This window comes from Gobio gobio (assembly GCF_949357685.1).
Source record: "Gobio gobio genome assembly, chromosome: 14".
Lineage (NCBI taxonomy): Eukaryota > Metazoa > Chordata > Actinopteri > Cypriniformes > Gobionidae > Gobio > Gobio gobio.
Window position 1 is genome coordinate 27407281 of NC_137107.1, and position 21810 is coordinate 27429090.

At 38.7% G+C, this 21810-nt stretch overlaps 1 protein-coding gene across 6 annotated transcripts in view; it reads right to left on the reverse strand.

Moving 5' to 3' along the window:
• The window catches only part of cadm1a (cell adhesion molecule 1a), a 354466-nt gene that overhangs the window by 40306 nt on the left and 292350 nt on the right, over positions 1-21810 (reverse strand). For 4 of the 6 annotated variants that reach the window (XM_079834640.1, XM_079834641.1, XM_079834643.1 and 1 more), the window contains 2 exons: positions 18256-18428; positions 4468-4551 (listed from right to left, as the gene is read on the reverse strand). In XM_079834640.1, coding sequence (XP_079690766.1) covers positions 4468-4551; positions 18256-18428 — 257 coding nt within the window. The remainder of the gene's footprint in view (positions 1-4467; positions 4552-18255; positions 18429-21810) is intronic. The other 2 variants (XM_079834645.1, XM_079834644.1) reach the window with 1 other exon arrangement.

Consider the following 21810-nt stretch of genomic DNA (forward strand, 5'->3'; position numbering starts at 1 on the left):
AACGTAAAATGACGCAAATGCACTGTCATGGTTCAAAATAATCAAGTGAGTGTGAAAACTGACTGCGGGGGGCACCAGGAACAATCACACTCGGATTCGGACCGCAGCAACCTGAGCATGAAAGCACCCTTTGATCAGCCGGCTGCATAAACTGATTGAATGAAGTTAGTCATCTAATTTTTTTAAATAAAAAGGTAGATGGTTCTAATTTGAATCTGAAATGTAAGACTGATTACCCCTTGGTTAACTGCTAGTTGGTCAGACAAGTTCTGAAAACACAGTCTTAACATAAAAGCTAGTGTTGTAGTACTCGAGACCAGTTTCAGTCTCAAGAACATTTTTCGAAGGTATTGATTTTGTCTCGGTCTCGACCGCTTTTGTACTCTGTCTTGTCTCGACCTCAGACTATGAGTACTCAGATTTTATCTCAAGTCCTGTCAATACCACAACTGCAGGGATATCACAAAATTGCCAGTGCATTTTCTGATTTATTTGTGAAAATCATTAACCCCTAGAGGACTGCACAGTTTTGGGGCCCTTTAGAAGTTTTGACATGCTCTGACATTTGTGCTTTTTCAGTTGCTTATAAATCAAGCGTAGCGTTAGTTCTGGCAGGTCATGTTAGTCAAGCTCGCAGCAGCTGACTGTCTGCTGATCACGTCTACCTATAGGAATACAACGTCTATCACCACATACATATATAAGCTTCTTCAGTATTATCAGCTGCTATCACGTTTCACCAGAGCTAATTACCCTCCTCCATCCCCAGCTCCTCCTCTCATCAGTCAGAATTTGGCATTCTGGGTCCCCCTGAATCAGACTAAATTCCCGAATTAGGTTGTACATTTTAATATTGACATCAATGCTATATGCAATACATTGTTGGTTCTGTTCTATTTACCCTTAGGGGGGTTTATCACTGCTCTTCCTGCTCTTATCCAGGCTGCATGGATGCACAGGGAGTTCTTGCCCAGAACAGCACCATACTGCCAATCTAAACTATATGCTAATTGTCTATCATCTTTGACGATAGTGCTTCTGACAGAAACATATTAATGTCAAAAGTGTCATTACACTGTATTCAGCACAAACTGGGCTACCATAATATGTGAGCAACATGTATGTACATGCTTGTATTTCTGAGATACAATTTTTTTTTTTTTTCAAATACCATGCATAAATTATTAAGTCACTGAATTAAGGCCACAAAAGATATGTGTCCCCAAGACTTTTGACTAATGGGTGTTGTTCCCTGGAGTTTTTGCTTCATCATTGTGCCTCAGAATCATTGTGCCTGCTCATTCACATAAAACAATATATTGATTTACATTTTCTTTACAAAGCCTGTATGCAAAGGGGTGTGAGTGATCATAAATAATGCTGTGATTTTCGCCTGAGGAGAAAATAAAACCCATAATGAGGCATATAATGAGCTGCATAATGAATGAGCCTTTGAGTTAGATGACCCAGAAAGGGAACTCTTTACAAAATTTCCAAAATAAATATATTTTGTTGTAGTTTATTTAGAATATATTTAACATTATAAAGTGAGAGCCAAAGGCACATTACAAAGGCATATTATATTTTAAATTATCAAAAGATTTCACATTACTATTTTTAATGGTTTTGAAAGAAGTCTCATGCTAAAAAAACAGTAATAACTTTACAGTAATAACATTGGACACAATTCAGTATTCAGTGAATACAAATAACCGAATAATTAGTAATGATGAATGTTATAAGTAAAATATTTGGGATTTAAAACAATGCAATTATGATTTCAGAGTATAGGGTGAATTCAGGTTGATTGGGACACTTTTTCCACAGTCATTTCAATGGCAAAAATGTTCTGAATAATTTGATTTGGTAAACTATCTGATACACAATACTCAAATATCATTTTGAGTTTCGGTTCATTTATGACATGCGCCGTGCAATGCATGATCGTGCCTGCGTCTATTATAGGCTATTGTCTGCTATATTTGCGTCTTATTTATTAAATCCAGGCAATTGGTTGATGAAACATTGATTAAAATTAAGACACAATTTATACAAACTTCACTTTAAAGAAAGGCTTTCTACAAAACAAAACTTAATGAAGTGGTCAAAATCATGTCTGACAAACTCCATGTCTCCCAACATATTGCACATCTTATGATGTGTCCTCTCTACTCGTGCACTGTTCACTTTTCATAATCAAACAAATTATGAACATGCAGGACATGCAACAAAATACGTTTTAATGGCTACAAGAAGAAGCCTATTGTAGACAAAACGTTTTACTGGCTACTGTATTTATAGCATCTGAGCAATAATTTGTGAACAAAAGCTTTATTGACGTGGCACTAGGCTATTTTACAGTAAACACTTCATAATCTGTCCAAAACAGGCCAAAGAAATATTGTCTAAACATTCTTACGTCTATGACATTTTATGTTGCAGCAGGATTCATATTTAAACAGTATTTTGCGGTTTAAATATCCACAGACATAATAAAATTACCTCACAATCCTTGTTGCTCTTAGAAATAAACGAGGTAAATTATTCCAGGATTATTTATCACCGCGTCTCAAAACGACGTAAACTAGCCTACATGAATCTCTCTAAACTTGATGTGTTTATTCGAGTTGATGTGGGCGTTGACTGTTCTCATTGATCGTCTCAGTATTTGAATCTCAAAAGAATGCACACTCCGTGGGCGTGGCCGCATTAGTGGATAATGAGAACGAACGACTGACATCTCTCTTTTCAAACAGATTACATTAACAGAGAATATTTGTTTTCAATTTGATTTACATGATTTAAAACATCTGACATTTCAACGTTTCTTTAGACATTAGACATATTTTGAGTCTCTTTCCCACTGATAAGAAAAAAAACGAGGTGAGGTCGCTGCCGACTTTGCCGACCTCAGAAGGTTAATGCAAAACCTCCTGCTTCAAATGCAATCAATAACTTATTTCTAATATGATTTATTTTGTTACTGTTGTGCCGGGTCAGAAATCAATGAAGGATTGTCAAATAATAAACATAAAAATCAATACAAATGCCCACAAAATTCAAGATATGATTGCAAAAAAGTACAAGTATGGGATCTTGTTTTTTAATATTATAAAATGATATAATGAAGCAATATCACAAGAGCAATAAATTTAGTTGTTAGTGATTTAATTTGATTGGTAACAGCTCTATGTAGTGTCTTATTCTTCTAACTGTATTAACTATAACCCCGCGAGCAAACAAACAAACAAAAAAACTTTTATTCAAGCTTAATGTACTGTTTTTTTTTTATCAGCACTTGAATGTGGGTAAGTAAAAAAAAAAAAACATTTTGTGCAAAAAGCTGAGAAAAACGCATTTTTGTCAAAGACTAGATCAGATTCAGAATGATGATCAAAACATAGATGGAGTAGATAGATTCCATCAACACCCCCAAAGCTTGATCAGTCCTATACCTTGTCCTGGGTCAACATTTCATTTGGTAATGTTAGGCAGTTTTGATTTATATGCTGTTTAATGTTGATGATCGCGTTGTTTTACATATGCTATCACTTGTTAATGCTTCTTTTTCGCCTGTGTTTTGATCTGGAGATTCTGTACTCTTTCTGAAGATGCGTAATAGCGCAGAAAAATGTCATTAATGGCAGGAAAAGAGTTAAATATAAGACATTTCTCAGGCCGTAAATGTGTATTTTTTAGATGAATTTAAGAAGTTTTGGTCTGGTCTTAAGTCTTAACCCCTCAAAGTCTTGATCTCAATACACACTGGTCTTTTTCTTGACATGGCCTCGGTTTAGGTGGTCTTGACTACAACACTAATAGTAGCTATGTTTATGCAACTGGCCCCAGAATGTGGGATTATTAGATAATGAGGGACTATACACCTTAAGTCGCTTTGAATAAACAAAAACAAAATGTGATAATACACCACTGGATACCAGAGTAGTAAAAGAGTAGCACGGTCAGCAATTTGATATAATGAAACAAACACGAAAAAACATGATTTTTGTATCATTATACCTGTGCAGTCGGATGTAGTTGGCTCGGTAAATGAGAAATCCAAGCATGTACATGCTTGATCCTGGTTCCTCTTGGCTACAAAGACCCTGCCGTCATTGTCAGCCCACAGGAAACATAAAGGGGGTTCTGTAATCCCCGCACCAGACAGGCCTGGATACAGCGCCAGATCCTGATAAGATTAGGCCTCTAAAGGAGCGAACCGGGCTAAAATTTGAGAGAATTGTGAAGAGAGCCAGCTCTGACATGTGGCACCGACAGCGCTGCGAGCCTGGCCCAGCCCTGGCCCGGTCTCATATGGGACACGGTCCTCTCATAATCAGTGAGAGAATCTTATCAGGACTGGCTAGCTGCTGGCGGTCTATCCGTCTCCCTCTTTTTTCTGTCACTCACACACACACACACACAAACACACTCAGGTTGAGCAGGTGGATGGAGGTCATACCATACCTTGTATGATGTCTGGAGGGGAGGTTGTGGCGGAGATGGTGGTGGTGGTGGTGGTTGTGGGTTTAGGGGTTGTGGTAAGGGCATCTAGATGGAAAAACACAACAAAAAAAACATGACATACGGGGAAAATCAGGAAAAAACGAAACCAAACATGATCAAATCAACAACAATGAGAGACAGATTTGTGTTGTGTATTATGTGTAGCTTTACTCCACAGATGGCAAATTAGTCTATAAACTAATGGTGAATTATCAAGCATAACTACTGTACAAAATGAAATATTCCTCTCTGGTGAAGAAGTCATTACACAAGGTAACTGTGGGAATAGTACTGTGGTGACATTCTTGTGTGTGTAAACATTTACTGCTGATTTAATGTTTGGGAAATAGAATAAAACAGCATTTAACAACAATTAAAAAGAAACTGAACAAAAATGAAATGATGACATGAGGGAATGATTGGAAATGAAGGAAAACATAAAATGCAGATGGTTATGCATTTAAAAATGCCCATGCTAACAAATGACCATAGCGATGACACACAGAAGGGGTCCTGGCATACATTCTCCTGTTTGTTTTTTGAATTTTCACACTTCATTAGTCGCTTTCCCCCTTCTATCTACTAATGTTGCTTCTGATTTAGCAATTTGTAGTGTGGAGTGCTGGACGCAATATTGATAAAACCCAGAGGCAGCAGCGGCGGTCGTGACAGGCTTAGTGTGTTTGATGTCGGCAAGTTAACCCAGCGTGAGCTTTAGCCAGTCCGGAGCGTGGGGTGATCAGGATTTTTCACGGAGAGACAAACAGGCAAACATTAATGAAATGAGGAATGGAAAGGAGGGCGTGCGGGCATGGGAGATAACAGGCGTGAAAAGTGACACGGCCCGCGCCACTGTTTGCCCAGCGCGTCCAGACAGATACCACTGTGTTAACATCTGTGGTGGGGGAAATTGCTCGGCTGTCTCCCCTCCCCACTTTGTTGTCTGTGCTCCATCAAAAGAGCTCGGTGGGAGCCCAGAAACGCCTCCACTCTCTAATGATAAACATCCAGCAGGATGAAGCGCGGGCAGAGAGGAACTCTGCCTCCATCTCCTTTGCTGATACACAGATAACTCAGAAAATGGCAGCTATGTATTGAGTGTCATGCTACTACAGGCCTTTTACCACTGCGCTAAACACTTGCTAAGTCCACTTTTACCCCTGCTAAATTCACAGTCGATAGATGTGCAGTTGGAATACAGTCTCAATGCATCCGTCAAAATATAGACTGCACAATGTTTAATTGTCTCACATTGGACTAAGGTGTTTGCATGACATTTAAAAAAGACATATTATTTTTAATGTACTAGTGGAAATGCATGGGAACATATTTGGTGTGAAACATGGAGTAATAAAACTCAGGATTACATTTACCTTGGTCAAGAGAAAAATAAATGTGATCATTTCAATCCATGAGAACTTTGTATATATATATATTTTTTAGAGAGCAAGATTGAGATACAAAAATATAGCTTGTTTGGACCCACTTTATATTAGGTCGCCTTAACTACTATGTACTAACACTTAAATTAATCATTTGATACAATGCACTTATTGTGTACATGCATTACATTGTACTTACATTTTAAAAAATTCTTGCATGTAATTACATCTGTAATTAGCACTTCCCACACTTCCCTTACACCTTTAAACTTACCCATACCACCACACCTGTCCCTACCTTTACCTGTATCCCACCTGCATAGTAGCAAAAGTGTTTTGAAATACAATATGAACATAATCAGTACATTGTACTTATTTTTTGATGTAAGTACATAGTAGTTAAGGCCACCTAATATAAAGTGGGAACGTTTGTTTTGTAAAAACATTAATATTGTGAAATATTATTACAATTTTAAAATAACGGTTTTCTATTTGACTATATTATAAAATACATTGTGCAAAATAATTCCTGCAATGGAAAAGCTGGATTTTCAGCAGCCATTACACCAGTCTTCAGTGTCACATGATCCCTCAGAAATCATTCTGATATCATGATTTGTTACTCAAGAAACATTTCTTATGTTGAAAGCAGTTGTGCTGCTTAATATTTTTGTGGAAACCATGATGCTTTTTTTCAAAGATCCTCACCAGGATTCTTTGATGAATAAAAAGAAGAACAGCATTTATTTAAAATACAGATATTTTGTAACATTGTAAATGTCTTTACTGTCACCTTTGACAATCGTTGATAAAAGTAGTGTTCTGTTCTTTTAAAAAAATTAAACCATTCTTCCTGAGCAAATTTTTTTAACAAAAGTAAAAGTATGACATATAACAGGAATAAAAAAATTAATGAACTACCAAATGATTAAACAACAAGCAAGCACATTTATTCTTTATAATACTTAAAAACTACAGCATACCCTACTGCACTCTGTCCATCTCTTTAAGAGACAGGAGCGGATGTGACGGCTTTACTGCACTTTGTGACGGAAAAGGTACTTTCAAAGATTTGTATGTTTGGCATGCCAATAAAAAACCGTAATGGATCACAGGACGTCAGCGGTAAAATGTTACCTGTCTCAAACTACACTGATTCACAAGGTAAATCGCAGCTAGGTGAAAATTTCTCTCCCAGACATCTTCCAGAAGTGCAAAGCCATGTTGATTTCTCCAGCCGGCGATGAAGAATTGGCGCCCGCACACCAGCGGACAGAGTGAACCTGCCAAATTGTGCGGGATTTAAACACAATCATGCATCTCTCTAAAAGTACATGGGCTAAAATGTTTAATATTTTGACATGCTTGGTCATCCTTAATATTCTAAGGCAAAAAGGGAAAAGGAAACAGCTGACCAAGGAAACTCAGTGAGCAGTCAAGCATGGAAAATACAGACTAACGAAGCGCTATAGAGCTCACTTTAAAAGCAGCAGCACATTTGATCAATAGCCACTATAGACTACATTTGCATTAAATAATGTGAGCTGAGTCTGAGAAGCTTAATGTTGTATGAACTAGCAGATACATAAATGTTTTAATAAAGAAAGACGGGAGAAAGTGAAGCCCCCTTTTAACTCACGTTCATTTTAACTCGGCATATCCGACTCAGCGGAGTGGCAACTTTATTGGAGCCACTCCGTTATGAACTGTGAATGCCCAACAGATGTTTGAGATCACAGATGTCAATAGCTCATTAAAAACTTGGCAGGCCGATTGGATCTATAACTCACCGCGTTTAGAAACAGCCCGTTTTTGTACATTTTTCGGAGGGTGTCTTTTTAGAAGGCAAACCGATGCCTTGGTGTATCAAGGCTTATTGACTTTCACAGCACATACCTACCATGTCATCCCAGCGTGTGTTTATCACGGCACATTATGAATTATAGCAACGGGCCGGGGTGTGTGTGTGTGTGTGTGTAGCAGGCTCATTAAACCCGGGACACTACAAAATACTGCCGGTTAAACCGATTCCCCAGATACGCAAAGGCTAACGCTAGAACGAGAACTCATATTTTACTCTCTCCCTCGCTGAGCCACTCGCTAAAACGCTGCATCTCCCAAATGAGATGCGGACCAACGCATGAGTGGCTCGCAGAGACATAGAAGGGTATCAGGAGAGCGAGGTACATATGAGGAGCTGACTAGATGAGTACTTTAATCGGCATGGCATTTCCTGCCATGTCCTGGGACTCCTAAAGGATAACAGTCATTTAGGAACGACACAGAGAGGGAAAAACACACATGAGTAATAGTGTGATTAGCAATGGGCGCTCAGGGCTGTTGATTTGCCCATCAGCAACCTTCTGTCATCAGGCAGCTTTGCGTGTTTGTTCAAGGAGATTTTCGCTTGCTGTAGCAAAACTAGCAAGAGGAGGGGAGGGAGCTTAACCCAAATATGATGATATTTTAGGGCTATACGGCAGTTTTAGGTTTGGAACACAAGTACAATCACACATGCAAACACACTAACAACTAAAGCAGAGGCTGTACATTGCATTTCCTCTAGGTGTTACTTGAAACAAATGACTGAAAACAATTTTTTTTTTAAATCAATAAAAAAAGAAAAATCAATCTTTTAAAAATAATCTTAAAAAGTATTTTTACATGCCAAAATTGCAGTGGCCGCACTGATTAGATCAGTCATAATTTCAAATATGATCAAGGAGAAAAAAAAGTGTAGCAAAAAAACATGGCGATCAAATGCTATTTCCAGGGGTGTCAAACATATGCAAAAGCATATGCATGGAAATTGCTTCCAACTGTTTATTATTACTATTTAATTACATCAATAAATGGCAGAAGTGGCACATTTGCCTTACTATAGCATACATTCAACCAGAGTGAATTCCTCCTCCATAGACTGCACATTCCTCCTCTCTGTAGAATCAATGGATGAGAGGTGAGTGAACAGCGTAAAATAACAATAAGTACCTGCAAACCTGACACTGGCAGCAGCACTGAAGTGATCGACTCCAATGAAAGGCTAATGAAGGGAGGGCTTAGGAGATGGCCCTTGTTAATGACTCTGGCAGACGGGATGAAATGGGTGTGGATGGGAGAGGCTCCTCTGCCTTTGAGCCATGAGACATGAATGCACTTAAAAACAGCACCCATCCAATCTGCCAGCTGAACCACGTTATGAGAGATTTATAAAATGTTTCTCAATAATTACAAAGCAACCCCACAGTATGATAACTCCTACAAAACATGATGGTGATTCTCTAAAGAAACATATTTTGTTATGCGGGTTGAAAGTCTACTCATATCCTGATAGCAATCACTATGTTAAGTGGTCTAAATGTATTTTTTATAAATATGTATCGTCTGTGGAAAGCGTAGGACCATAAAATGCTTGTTTCAATCATTGCATTCGGTTCAAATGAAATGATACCATGTGTTCCCTGTCACTCAATGTGTGTTTGCATACCACTGTGCAGCCTGTTCATGCAGACATCATATGTCATCAGCATGTTCACATACACTGTGCAGACAGGGCGAGAATGGCAGGCAAACAGTTGTTTACGTTCGTTATTGTAGTACTGTTACTCATTGTACTGTAAAGTTCTCTCACCGGTGAATACACACATGATGTAATCCAAAAACACTGTCTCTGGTCGTCTCGCTTCTGGTCTGTGCGCGGTAATGTGTTTTGGAGGGGGGCGTGGCTTTGGACGGCCATTTGCAGGGAAGGTGGGATTATGCTTTCAAAGCTAGCAGGCTAAAGTTAGCATTTCCCAGATCACCTATTGCACCTTTAAGTTCAATTAATTTAATGTAATTTGTGACCTACTGTAAATAATGTATTTTAGTAAATAAGTATATTCAATTTTAATGATTCTAAAGTGGAGCAGACACAAATTGGAATCAACTAAATGACCATAATAATAATAATAATAATAATAATAATAATAATTATTATTATCTCTTCCGTCATTTGGATGAGACATTAAACCAAGGTCCTGACTCCCTGTGGTCATTAAAAAATCAGAGGATGTCTTTCGGAAAAAAAAGAGTAGGGTGTAACTCCGGCATCCTGGCCACATTTGCCCATTGGCCTCTGTCCATCATGGCCTCCTAATCATTCTCATATACTGATTGACATCACTCTGTCTCCTCTCCACTGATAAGCTGGTGTGTGGTGGGCGTTCTGGCGCAATATGGCTGCCGTCACATCCTCCAGGTGGATGCTGCACATTGGTGGTGGTTGAGGAGATCCCCCCCTTCTATATGTAAAGCGCTTTGAGTACCCAGAAAAGTGCTATATAAATGTAACAACTTATTATTATTATCATACAATGAAACAATATGTTTTTATTTACATTTTAAAAAAGTTAGCCAAAGCCAAACTATTTTTTTAACTAAAAAAACAAGACTCATCAATTCTATTAATGCAACTTAATGATAAAAATAATATAAAAAAAATATTTTATTGAATTTTGTATTGAAATTAAAAGTTGCATGATTTAGATTAATAATATAATTAATATAATATAGCTATAATGCACACACGCACGCACGCACGCACGCACGCACGCACGCACGCACGCACGCACGCACGCACGCACGCACGCACGCACGCACGCACGCACGCACGCACGCACGCACGCACGCACGCACGCACGCACGCACGCACGCACGCACGCACGCACGCACGCACGCACGCACGCACGCACGCACGCACGCACGCACGCACGCACGCACGCACGCACGCACGCACGCACGCACGCACGCACGCACGCACGCACGCACGCACGCACGCACGCACGCACGCACGCACGCACGCACGCACGCACGCACGCACGCACGCACGCACGCACGCACGCACGCACGCACGCACGCACGCACGCACGCACGCACGCACACACACACACACACACACACACACACACACACACACACACACACACACACACACACACACACACACACACACACACACACACACACACACACACACACACACACACACTAATGGTACATACAGTTTATGCAGCTTGCTAACTATTGAATAGTTATTTCTTTCACAAGGTTCAGACCAATTATTGACTGAAAAGAAAATTGGGATTAATAATTAATATAATATAATTCATATAATATAATAATATATCATTAATAGATCATATCATATCATATAATACAATATAATTAATAATATAATCTATAATAATACAAAATAATATAAAATAATACAATACACACACAATAATGGTACGCACAGTTCATGCTGCTTGCTAACTATTGTATAGTTATTTCTTTCACAGAGTTCAGACAAATTATCCATGGTTATGAAACTTCATATTTTTCAATCAATGTGAATGACAGTTTAGATGTTCTAGTTTTAGCTTAAATACGCAAGCATGCACGTCATTTGCAATGCATTCTTTCATCTTCACACATCCAGTAGGACATTTTACATTGCCAACTCTAATACAACATATTTGCATGTCTGAATTCACAGATGACTAGATTTTTGAACGGCCGGCTGCCGAGGCCGTGTTTGACAGCAGCCAAATTTATTAGGGCAATCTGACTTTTAAATGTGCGCGCCCACCAATACGATGAATTGTGAGGGAAACACTGATGGGGCAAATTGAATAAAAGTAAGCAAGCTTTAAGAATGGAGGGAAAGTATGGAGAGAAGTGATTTACGGGCTCCATTATTACAGCACAGGGATGGGATTGGACCCACAGTGACAGCAGTGTATTGTATTTTTTTTCTTTCCCTACATATGTTGAGCTCGCTGGACCGAGGCTGGATTCTTCTCGAGTTACATGCACTGCTAGAAAGACTGCTGTTCCTCCAGCTGTTCTCTCTCAGTACTCTTCTTGTGCTACACATGTTGTTGGATATAAGGGACAATTAGGTGCCTCAAACAAGTCTGAGGATTGTCACACAATCAGGCTGTTTATCAATCTCTACGCAATGTGTTTTTTTCAGCAAGCTGTGTTGAATCTACAATGTGTGTGAGGGTTGAGAATTTAGGTTTACTCCAAAACAAATATCTGTTTATTCTTGCCATTTGCACAACCACACAGGGGATTCCCTCATTAGAAGCACAGTACAATTCTTTACTTTAGCCTTACTTTTTCATAACCACAAGGCTACAACACATTCTTCAGGGGTCACACATTTTCTGACCTCTTTTTTCAGACCTTTCAATCATTTGAGAATATTGGTTAAGATTAAAAATCATTAAAAATCAAACTGATAAAAACTGACAACTGTCAAGTTGCATCTAACATTTTCTACAATACAATCAAACTGACTCATTGAAAACAACTGACTCAAAAAAACCCCCCAAAAAATATAGATACAAATCAGACCACGACTCGCAAAGAAAGTTTTACTCTACACAAGAGCAATATTTAGCCAATTAAATGTTTTAGGTCAGAACGTAATTAGAAAAAAATGAACTTTTCCAGGCCTGGAAAACACTTTATTGTGGGAACCCTGATTCTTTGACCCATCAAGAGAACAAAATCATGTTTGGGTTCAGTATGGCACTCTTAAGACGCAGTTAAGGAAGTGTATTGCCGTGATCGATTTTTGCTGGGCGGCTGTGAGATACCAAAGGAAAGCCCTCTAAGCATGGAGGAATTGTTACGGAGCGGAAACGTGAGCGAGGGTGACAGGCAGAGGAGGAGTGCGCAATATTAAAGGCCAGGGCTGTGAAGGCAAAGGTAGTCTTTATTAGGTTAGAGGCGCTCTGTAAACTTGTTACAGGCTGGTGTGTTAGATCTCATTCCCCCGCAGGGGCATGCTGGGATGGGGGCCTTGGAAAAGTGTCTCAGGGAATGTATTTTTTCCCCATAACCAGTTTAGTGCCAGCCACCCTCCAAGTGTTCTCCATCACTTAGCTTCACAACAGTTGGGGAACAAACGCATTAGAGAAAAATTGCCTCTGCAGTACATCTGTTCTGGCTGTCTATAGAGGGCCCAGGAAGCTCTGCTACCAGAAATCAAGAATCTGATATCGACTCTAATGTGCTGAACGCTTTTTAGCTCATTCATAAGTGGACACTGTGGAACAGAAGAGTCATGCCCTTTTAAACTGAGGGGGCACAGATTTTAAACACCCAAATAAATAAATAAATAAATTATAAAAAATAAAAAGATGTTTGAAAATTAAAGTTACATGATTATGATAACTTAATGAATGAATAAACAAAATGTAATTTTCCAACGTCTTTGAAATACTGATTAAAGTTGATCTCTTTTATCAATAATTTGATAAGAAAAGAAAATAAATAAATCTGATCAAATTTCGTAGATAATAAAGTTACTTATCTAAAACGTTGTAGCATAAATCATGCATACACATGTCTAAATTTGGTCAGTCCAACTGAGTCTCATCTTCTGTAGATCATGGCCCGGTTTCACAGACAGGGCTTAGAATAAGCCAGGATTAGGCCTTAGTTCAAATTAGGGCATTTAAGTAGCTTTTATAAATGTGAAAAAAAAAACATTACTGGTGTGCATCTTGTGACAGAACAATAGCACTGGCATTTTAAGATATATAAGAAGTTACTTGTAGTTAAAACAGAGCAACATTTTAGTCTGGGACTAGGCTTAAAGGGTTAGTTCACCCAAAAATGAAAATTCTGTCATTAATTACTCACCCTTATGTCGTTCGAGACCCGTAAGACCTCCGTTCATATTCGGAACACAAATGAAGATATTTTTGTTGAAAGCTGATGGCTCTGAAAGGCTTCAGACAGGCCTCCATTGGCATTCAGTACACTTATACTCCCAAGACGGATAAAAGGCACTCAGAACATCGTTACAAAGTCCATCTCACCACAGTGACTCTACAATAATCTTACAATGCGACGACAATAGTTTTTGTGCGCAAAACAAAATCAAAATAACACCTTTATCCAGCTTGTTATTGCCTTCCGTGTGTGCCTCCACGACGCATGCGCGAGAATATGACGTAGCGCCGGGGTTCGAGAATCTATGAAATGCACACTCTAACCCCATTTTGAGCACTACGCCGAGACCTTAAGCATGATCAATGTAGAATCCAACAGCTGAGATACGCGCGTCTTCCTCTGATTGTAAACAAATCACTTCTGGGTCATCTGTCCGAACGCCGGATCTGCGTCATATTCTCGCGCATGCGTCGTGGAGGCACACACGGAAGGCAGTAACAAGTTGGAAAAAGGTGTTATTTTGATTTTTTTTGCGCACAAAAACTATTGTCGTCGCATTGTAAGATTATTGTAGAGTCACTGTGGTGAGATGGACCTTGTAACGATGTTCTGAGTGCCTTTTATCCGTCTTGGGAGTATAAGTGTACTGAATGCCAATGGAGGCCTATATGAAGCCTTTCTCAGCCATCAGCTTTCAACAAAAATATCTTCATTTGTGTTCCGAATATGAACGGAGGTCTTACGGGTCTCGAACGACGTGAGGGTGAGTAATTAATGACAGAATTTTCATTTTTGGGTGAACTAACCCTTTAAGCCTTGTCTGTGAAACCAGGGGGACTTGCTTTAAACTCTATACCTACCCACTTGCATGACGCTCAAGATTTTTTATTTTGAAGCTGCTCTTGGGTAACACTTTAGAATACTGTTCCATCATTAATGAGTAACTACACAGGAACAAATGAGTAATGTTTCTTGTTAGTTAATATTAGTTACTAGAGTGTTATATATAATTATAATAGCTATATAACTATATAACTTTATATATAATTATAATAGTTAAGAATTATAAATAATTAATTCTAAAGTGAAGGTCATAGTAACCCATTAGTAATGACTCAAGTATTACCAAATCCTTCAGAAGTAATTAACTATTTGGATCAGTATTCTAAAGTAAAACAAAAAGCAAAAAACATGATAGATCTCAAGTAATGACTGAAGTTTTTCAAGCTTTTGATGTTTGTACGTTTTTGGAGAAAATGGCTTCTGACTGATTTGGTAACACTTGAGCAATTACTAGTGTATTACCACGATCTTTACTTTAGAATATTGATCCAAATAATTAGTAATTAACTCAGAAGGATGTAGTAACAGTCATTACTACCCAAAACTTTACAAAAACCTTAAAAGTTTACAATGACTTCAGTCATTACTAGAGAGTTATGGACAATAGGAGAGTCGTGTTTTTCACTTTAGAATACTGATCCAAATAATTAGTAATTCCTTTTGGAAATGTGGAAATACTTGAGTCATTACTAATGGGTTACTATGACCTTCACTTTAGAATGCATTGAATTATGCTTTATTCACATTTAGTAGTCCTCTGGGAGGAGTGAAAAAAAAAATAGTAGTCACTGATTAGCTAACAGTGAACTACCACATTCAGCTGAGCGCTATTACTTACTAATCCCTTAATCAGAGTTTCTTGTTAGGTAATAGTAGTTACTAGAATGATAATAGTGCATTGCACATTTATTCCTGTGTAGTTATTCATTAATGATGGAACAGTATTCTAAAGTGTTACCTGCTGTTAACCTTTTAACCTGCACCCCTATTTTTGAGAATTTTCTGAAAACGACATATCCAAATAAAAATGTCTGCAGCTCTTAAACCCTATGGTCTATATTTATAAATCTGGTCTTATTTTAAACTAGACACTTGACATTTTGTGAGTAAAACAAGGTAACATATACATGTGAATTTTTTATTGAAATTCACTTAGGGAAAAAACTATGAGACTTTAATGTTAACGGCCTGAAAATAACCTAAATATAAAACTGAATGTCTGATCATGTTTTGATTCCAATTTGAGGACGATACTCTCAAAAATGTAGCTTCTGTAAGCTTTTATGTCAAGAAAAGTCTAGGCGTCCTTTCAAAAAGGCCCTTTATTTCAGAACATTTGTAATTGTAAAGAGTAGTTTTTCATTCAAATAGATCTGCAATAAACTGCTAATTATAATGGATATACAGTTACTGAACAACTAAAGCAACTATTTATAGAATTTACAAAGTGTAAAAAACTCATTTAGTTGATAAAAACAGTCTGTCATAGAGTCTGTGCGCTCCTAACCGGTGTGTGCGTAAACTGAGAAGCGCCTGCCTGTTTGTGAATGTGAATGAAGACGTAAGCATTAGCAGTTTTTGTTGACAAAAAATTGCGCAAGATGATGCCTTTTGATTGGTTACTAGGTCCATCAATCAAAACTTTGCTGGCTAGGCATTGATTGCCTTTATTCAACTTAAAACCACGGGTGCAATGATTGACAGCTCGCGAGCCAGTAATGTGCTTCCTGGATATAATGAGTCATCAGAAAGCCTGTGATTGAAGGAGAGAGACGAGGGAGGGCTTAACAATACTGGAAGATTCTAATCTTGCAGGGGATATCGCCAGAAATGGATTAGAATCAATATTTCATTGAAAATGGACATGATCGATTACTCTAACTCAAAACACTCATGCAAACAAAGGAGGAATTTTAGTTTTTTCCCCTATTTTTTTGTTGTTTTGGATAAAAAAGTGGGATGCATTTTGAAGAGTGGACCCTTACACTGACATGTATGCTGCTGTTTCTTGGTTTCGTCTGATCTGATCTGAACGATAAGAGATGAAAGATGAGTAATGCATTTATTATATCCATGTTTAAATAGCGAGTGTTTCAACATTTCATTTAACCCTTTCCTCTCTGGTGTTTATTTATTGCAAAAACAAGTTCAGAACATGAATCTTGAGTGTTTTAGCTTTAAAATGATGCATCGTTTGTGATAGTTGATTGAATATTTAGTATAAAACAAAAGTTAATAAAAGTACAGACACGCCCACTCATGTCAAACCCCCCGCCCACAATCCGCTGTGGGTTAAAAAGTTAAAACAACTAAAACAAATATATGCTTGGTGATTACTGGCTGTCAAAAATAATAAATAACAATAATAATAAAAAACTCTTATATAAAGTCATCTAGGGCACTAAGTAAGCCAGGACCAGTACTGGCGCCCCTTCAAAATATGTGCATGACCTCCTGGAACTAATCATGCTGGAAAATGGCTGGGACAGTGTTGACGTGTGATGGAATGGTGCCACTTGACACTTGAATTACATCTAGATATACAGATTTATTATCATATACAAGTGCTGAAAGAGTTAACAACCCTTACAGTGGTTACATAAGGCCATGCATGAATAGCTTCACAATTACCCTTCCAATATGCCATGCGTTACATATGCCGAATGTATGAAAACGTGTCCTTACTGAGACAGCTTGCTAAACGCTCATTTTGCCTTCCCTTTAACATCTCTATAAAGTAGAGCGTTTAATTGAACAGTGCCTCGACAGAACGGCGTAATATGCCAAGTATGCGAGGAGCGCTGTGGGTCTTGCTGAATGTGTCAGGGCCACTGTGTTTGTAATACGCAGATGTCATCCTATTAATTTGTGGAAGAATAATTATAAGACTATAGAGTATCCAGATGTCACCAGCGCCTGTCTTTATGAGTGCACATGTATGTGTGTGTTGAATATATTTGAGTGTCACTCTGTTAACACAACGGAGACGCATGATGCTAGATTAAATGTTGACAGCCCAGTCGCGCAGTCCCGTTTATGCATTAGCAATTCTAATGTAAGATATGTGGTTGAATTGAGTAGATATTAAAAGCAGCATCAGACACAGAGTGTTATATGCGACACTGTTTTTAATAGGGGAGGGATTTGAGCTCTCGCAGCACCATACGTGGCTATGTCACTCTCTCTTCTATTCTGTTGGTTCAACTGTCATGAATTTCTCGTGGAATGACTGCCAAGCCACTCATGGGAGAAACGTGTGAAAAGCCTGTCGCAATTACTGGCGCATTTGCACTTCGTGCTGGGGCAAGTTTTTGGAACACGCACAACCCAGGCGAAGCCAAGTTTCTGTGGCGACCCACCGACAACATGCAATGTTCCCACACACACACACACACAAACACACACTCACACAAAAAAAGTTTGGATTCTTTAAAGCTTATGCACAGTATCATTTGATAAAACAACTTGGAGTGAATCTGAATTAGTTGGGCTTTGCCTCCCTCGCTACTGACATAAACTGTATATCTGTTCACTTAAAGATCTTCATTGCAGCACAAATCATTTTTAAAAAAGCTCTGAGTCCATTGTTGCACTCTGAAAATGGAGGACAGCAATTTCACCACAGACTTAGAGCAGCAAAAGATATCAGAAGTAAATTCCAGGAGGAAAATGGTCAGATTAGAACGTGTCCTAGAGGAAAGGAAATGTCATTGAGATCAATGTTATTGACCCGTGACTCAGATGGAGCGGTGAAGTGAGTGAAAGAGCAAGAGGTCGAAGAGACAGAACTACTCGGTCACTTTGGACTTACCGCGCACAAAAAGGATGTAGTCATCATAGGCTTCACCCACAGAGTTGGACGCCACACATCGGTAAGTGCCGTTGTAGGACTTGTTCAGGTTCTCAATGAAGAGCTCTGAGCCGGTGATAACCGCGTGAGATGGCACATCGTCCTCAACCCTCACCCAATTCACATTTTGAGGCCTGGATGAAGAGACAGAGCAGAAATGACTTAGGCCTAGTGTTGTCTAGCAAGACCATCAAGTCTACTTCACATCACATCGTTTTCTGGCCAAGGGACCTGTCTCTTAGGCAAAGAGGTTGTCTGACCAACATGTAATGTCTTATGGGACATTTTACGGCAGGTAAATCCAAACTTGTACATAAACCTGATAGCAAAGCAGAAAATAAAGATCATAAACTAAAGCTGAGTCTTTTTTTAAGTTTCAATGCCATGAACCAGTGTCTAGGCAGGATTGCCATGGCCATGGAAAATATGGACATTTCTAGAAAATATCAGTGTTAATTGAAAATTAAATGTAAATAAATAAATGGTAAATAAATGTGTATATGTAAATATACAATAACTGCATAAGTCATGGAAAATGCTTTTTTGTGAAATTGCTCTTTGGGAAAGTGCTCTAGCTATGATTAATAAATGAACAAACAAATAAAACAAATTTTAAAATATTTATTCTGGAATCATGAACAACTCAAAGCATGGCAACTTCTTTAAAAAAAAGAAAAAGAAAAAAAGACTATATATACACATATACACTCAACGGCCACTTTATTATGTACACCTTGCTAATACCAGGTTTGGACTCCCTTTTGCCTTCAGAACTGACTTGATTCTTCGTGGCATAAATTCAACAAGGTGCTGTAAATAGCAGATGTATTGCCATGATAGTACTACGCAGTTGCTACAGATTTTTCGGCTGCAAATCCATAATGTGAATATCCTGTTCCACCACATCCCAAAGGTGCTCTGTTGAGATCTGGTGACTGTGGAGGCCATTAGTGAACTCATTATGATGTTTAAGAAACCAGTTTTGAGTTGATTTGAGCTTTGTGACAAGGCGTTGTTATCCTGCTGGAAGTAGCCATCAGAAGATGGGTACACGGTGGTCATCAGACCAGGCAATGTTTTCCCAATCTTCTATAGCTTGTTTGCAATCTCGTGGTTCTGATTACGCGCAAAATTCAGATAGGGGGCAGGAAATTAGAAATTTAGAAAGCTATGAGCAGAAAATCACAACATGTGTTGGACGTGATCCTTATGTTATGAAGAGGAGCGATTTTTTTTACAGAATTGGAAGACTTTCCTGCCATCTAGACAGTTGATATAGAGAACGTGAAGCTGCTGTCACGCCTTGTTGAGTTCCGGTCTGGTTTGTTTATATCGTGCTGCCTTTCAGCTAGTGAATTTAGGTCATTTTGATTTTCTGTCGACTGGTAATTGTGAAAAATGTCACCATTGTAGGTTATTCATGCTGCATCGAGAATTGCCATAGGAACTCACATCATCGTTCAGGTGGAAAACTGGACAATGTAATACACTTTTCCGCCTTTTCCTCGTGTAAAAACACAGGTTGAGGAGATGATGTAAGATGCTGGATAGCAAATCTAGTAATAATGTCACTGATTTTTTACGGTAAACAGATCAACATTGTGAACCGGATTCTTCAAAACTTCAGTGAAAACATCAAATGAACATGCAATGCAATAAAATATATTTTCTTCACTGCAAACGATACCAAGAAGAATGTGAATGTTTAAACAAGTCAAAAACAAAGGTAAGCCGGTATCCGTATTAAGTTCACTATCAGCAGACGCAAAACGGCATTAAAAGGCTGTTTAAAAAACGTTTAAAGTAAAGCAATACAAGTTACATAAATGATAAAAGCTCTTTGTGGTTTTTCGGTTTGATCGATTTGAGCAACAATAAACAACACAAAACATAGGCATTTTGAGTTTGTGTTAGTGATTCCTCTGTAGAAAATCACTTCCTGCCCTCTATCTGCATTTCGCACCACAGCAGTGACGTCACATCCAAACAACCTATTGTCCAATTTTGGTGAGCCTGTGTGTAAACTGAAGCCTTCCTGTTTTTAGCTGAAAGGAGTGGCACCTGGAGTGTCTTCTGCTGCTGTAGTCCATCTGCTTCAAGGTTTGATGTGTTGTGAGTTCAGAGATGATCTTCTGCAGACCTTGGTTGTAACGAATGGTTATTTGAGTTACTGTTGCCTTTCTATCAGCTTGAACCAGTCTGGTCATTCTCTTCTGACATCTGGCATCAACAAGGCATTTTCGCCCACAGAACTGCCGCTCACTGGATAATTTTTCTTTTTCAGACCGTTCTCTGTAAGCCCTAGAGAAGGTTGTGCGTGACGACCCCAGTAGATCAGCAGTTTCTTAAAAACTCGGACCAGCCCATGTGGCCACAACAAACATGCCATGTTCAAAGTCACTTAAATCACCTCAGTTTAAAACTTGAACACCTTGACCATGTCTACATTCCTAAATGCACTGCCATGTGATTGGCTGATTATATATTTGCGTTAGCAAGCAGTTGAACAGGTGTACCTAATAAAGTGGCCGATGAGTGTATATATAAAAATGCCTCACTGATTTTGTTTACATTACTCAACATTTTCATATCTTGTTAGATGTAAATCAACACCAATCCAATGGAATTAATCAAATTAAGGTAATTAATGAAAAACAATACAACTACCTCAGATTTAAAAATCTGAAGTCTCTGAAAAAGCATGGAAATGTATTGGTCAAAAGGTGTGGGCAACCCTGCTAGTAATTCCTTGGAAACAACAATTATAGCAGCCTTGGATTTTGTGTAGATTATTTTATTTTCCAGCAGATGAAATGCCTGTGCACTGTGACTGAATCCAGCAAATCAGACTGATGGTTTTTGTGTGCAATTTGTTATCATGTTAATATGTGCAATGTGTGTTGTCTGAGGCTGAAAACAGGCCCTACCCTCAGAAAAAAATGATCAGTTGCGGTCAGTAACACAGATTGTGGGATTCGACCAATGTCGCAGCCTACGGCATTGGCAAATGAACAACATTTTGGCAAAGTAACAAAAAGCGAAAGGCTGTGATTTTCTCTTGTCTGCCTCAATTAACTGCCACTGCGAGCTATCTCCTTTTGTTCTCTAAACACCTGAGCCGAGCACACAACAGCCCATTCTACTTTCACAGTGATGAGCAGAATGAGCTAAACCTACTGTGGAAAAATAAAAGAGGCTCTAAACTCTGCCGGCTCTCACAAGTTTCAATGGCACTGCTGCAGTGTAGTTATTTCCCAAGAGCATCTGAGGAGGCTTTCCCTTGTTGTTCTGGTTTTTGTGTCTGTGTTTAAACTTACCACTCTCTGTTTAAAAGGGGAGAGAGGGAAAAATACAAAAAACAAAACAAAACAAAACCTTCACAGCTTCGAAACAAAGGATTGGTTCGCGTTCAATAGCAGTTGATCCCCGGGCCACTGAGGACGGCAAAACAACATTTGATGGTGAGCAGCGAGTGGGGAATCTCAAAGAGTCTCAATCTGAGGTTAAATATACATG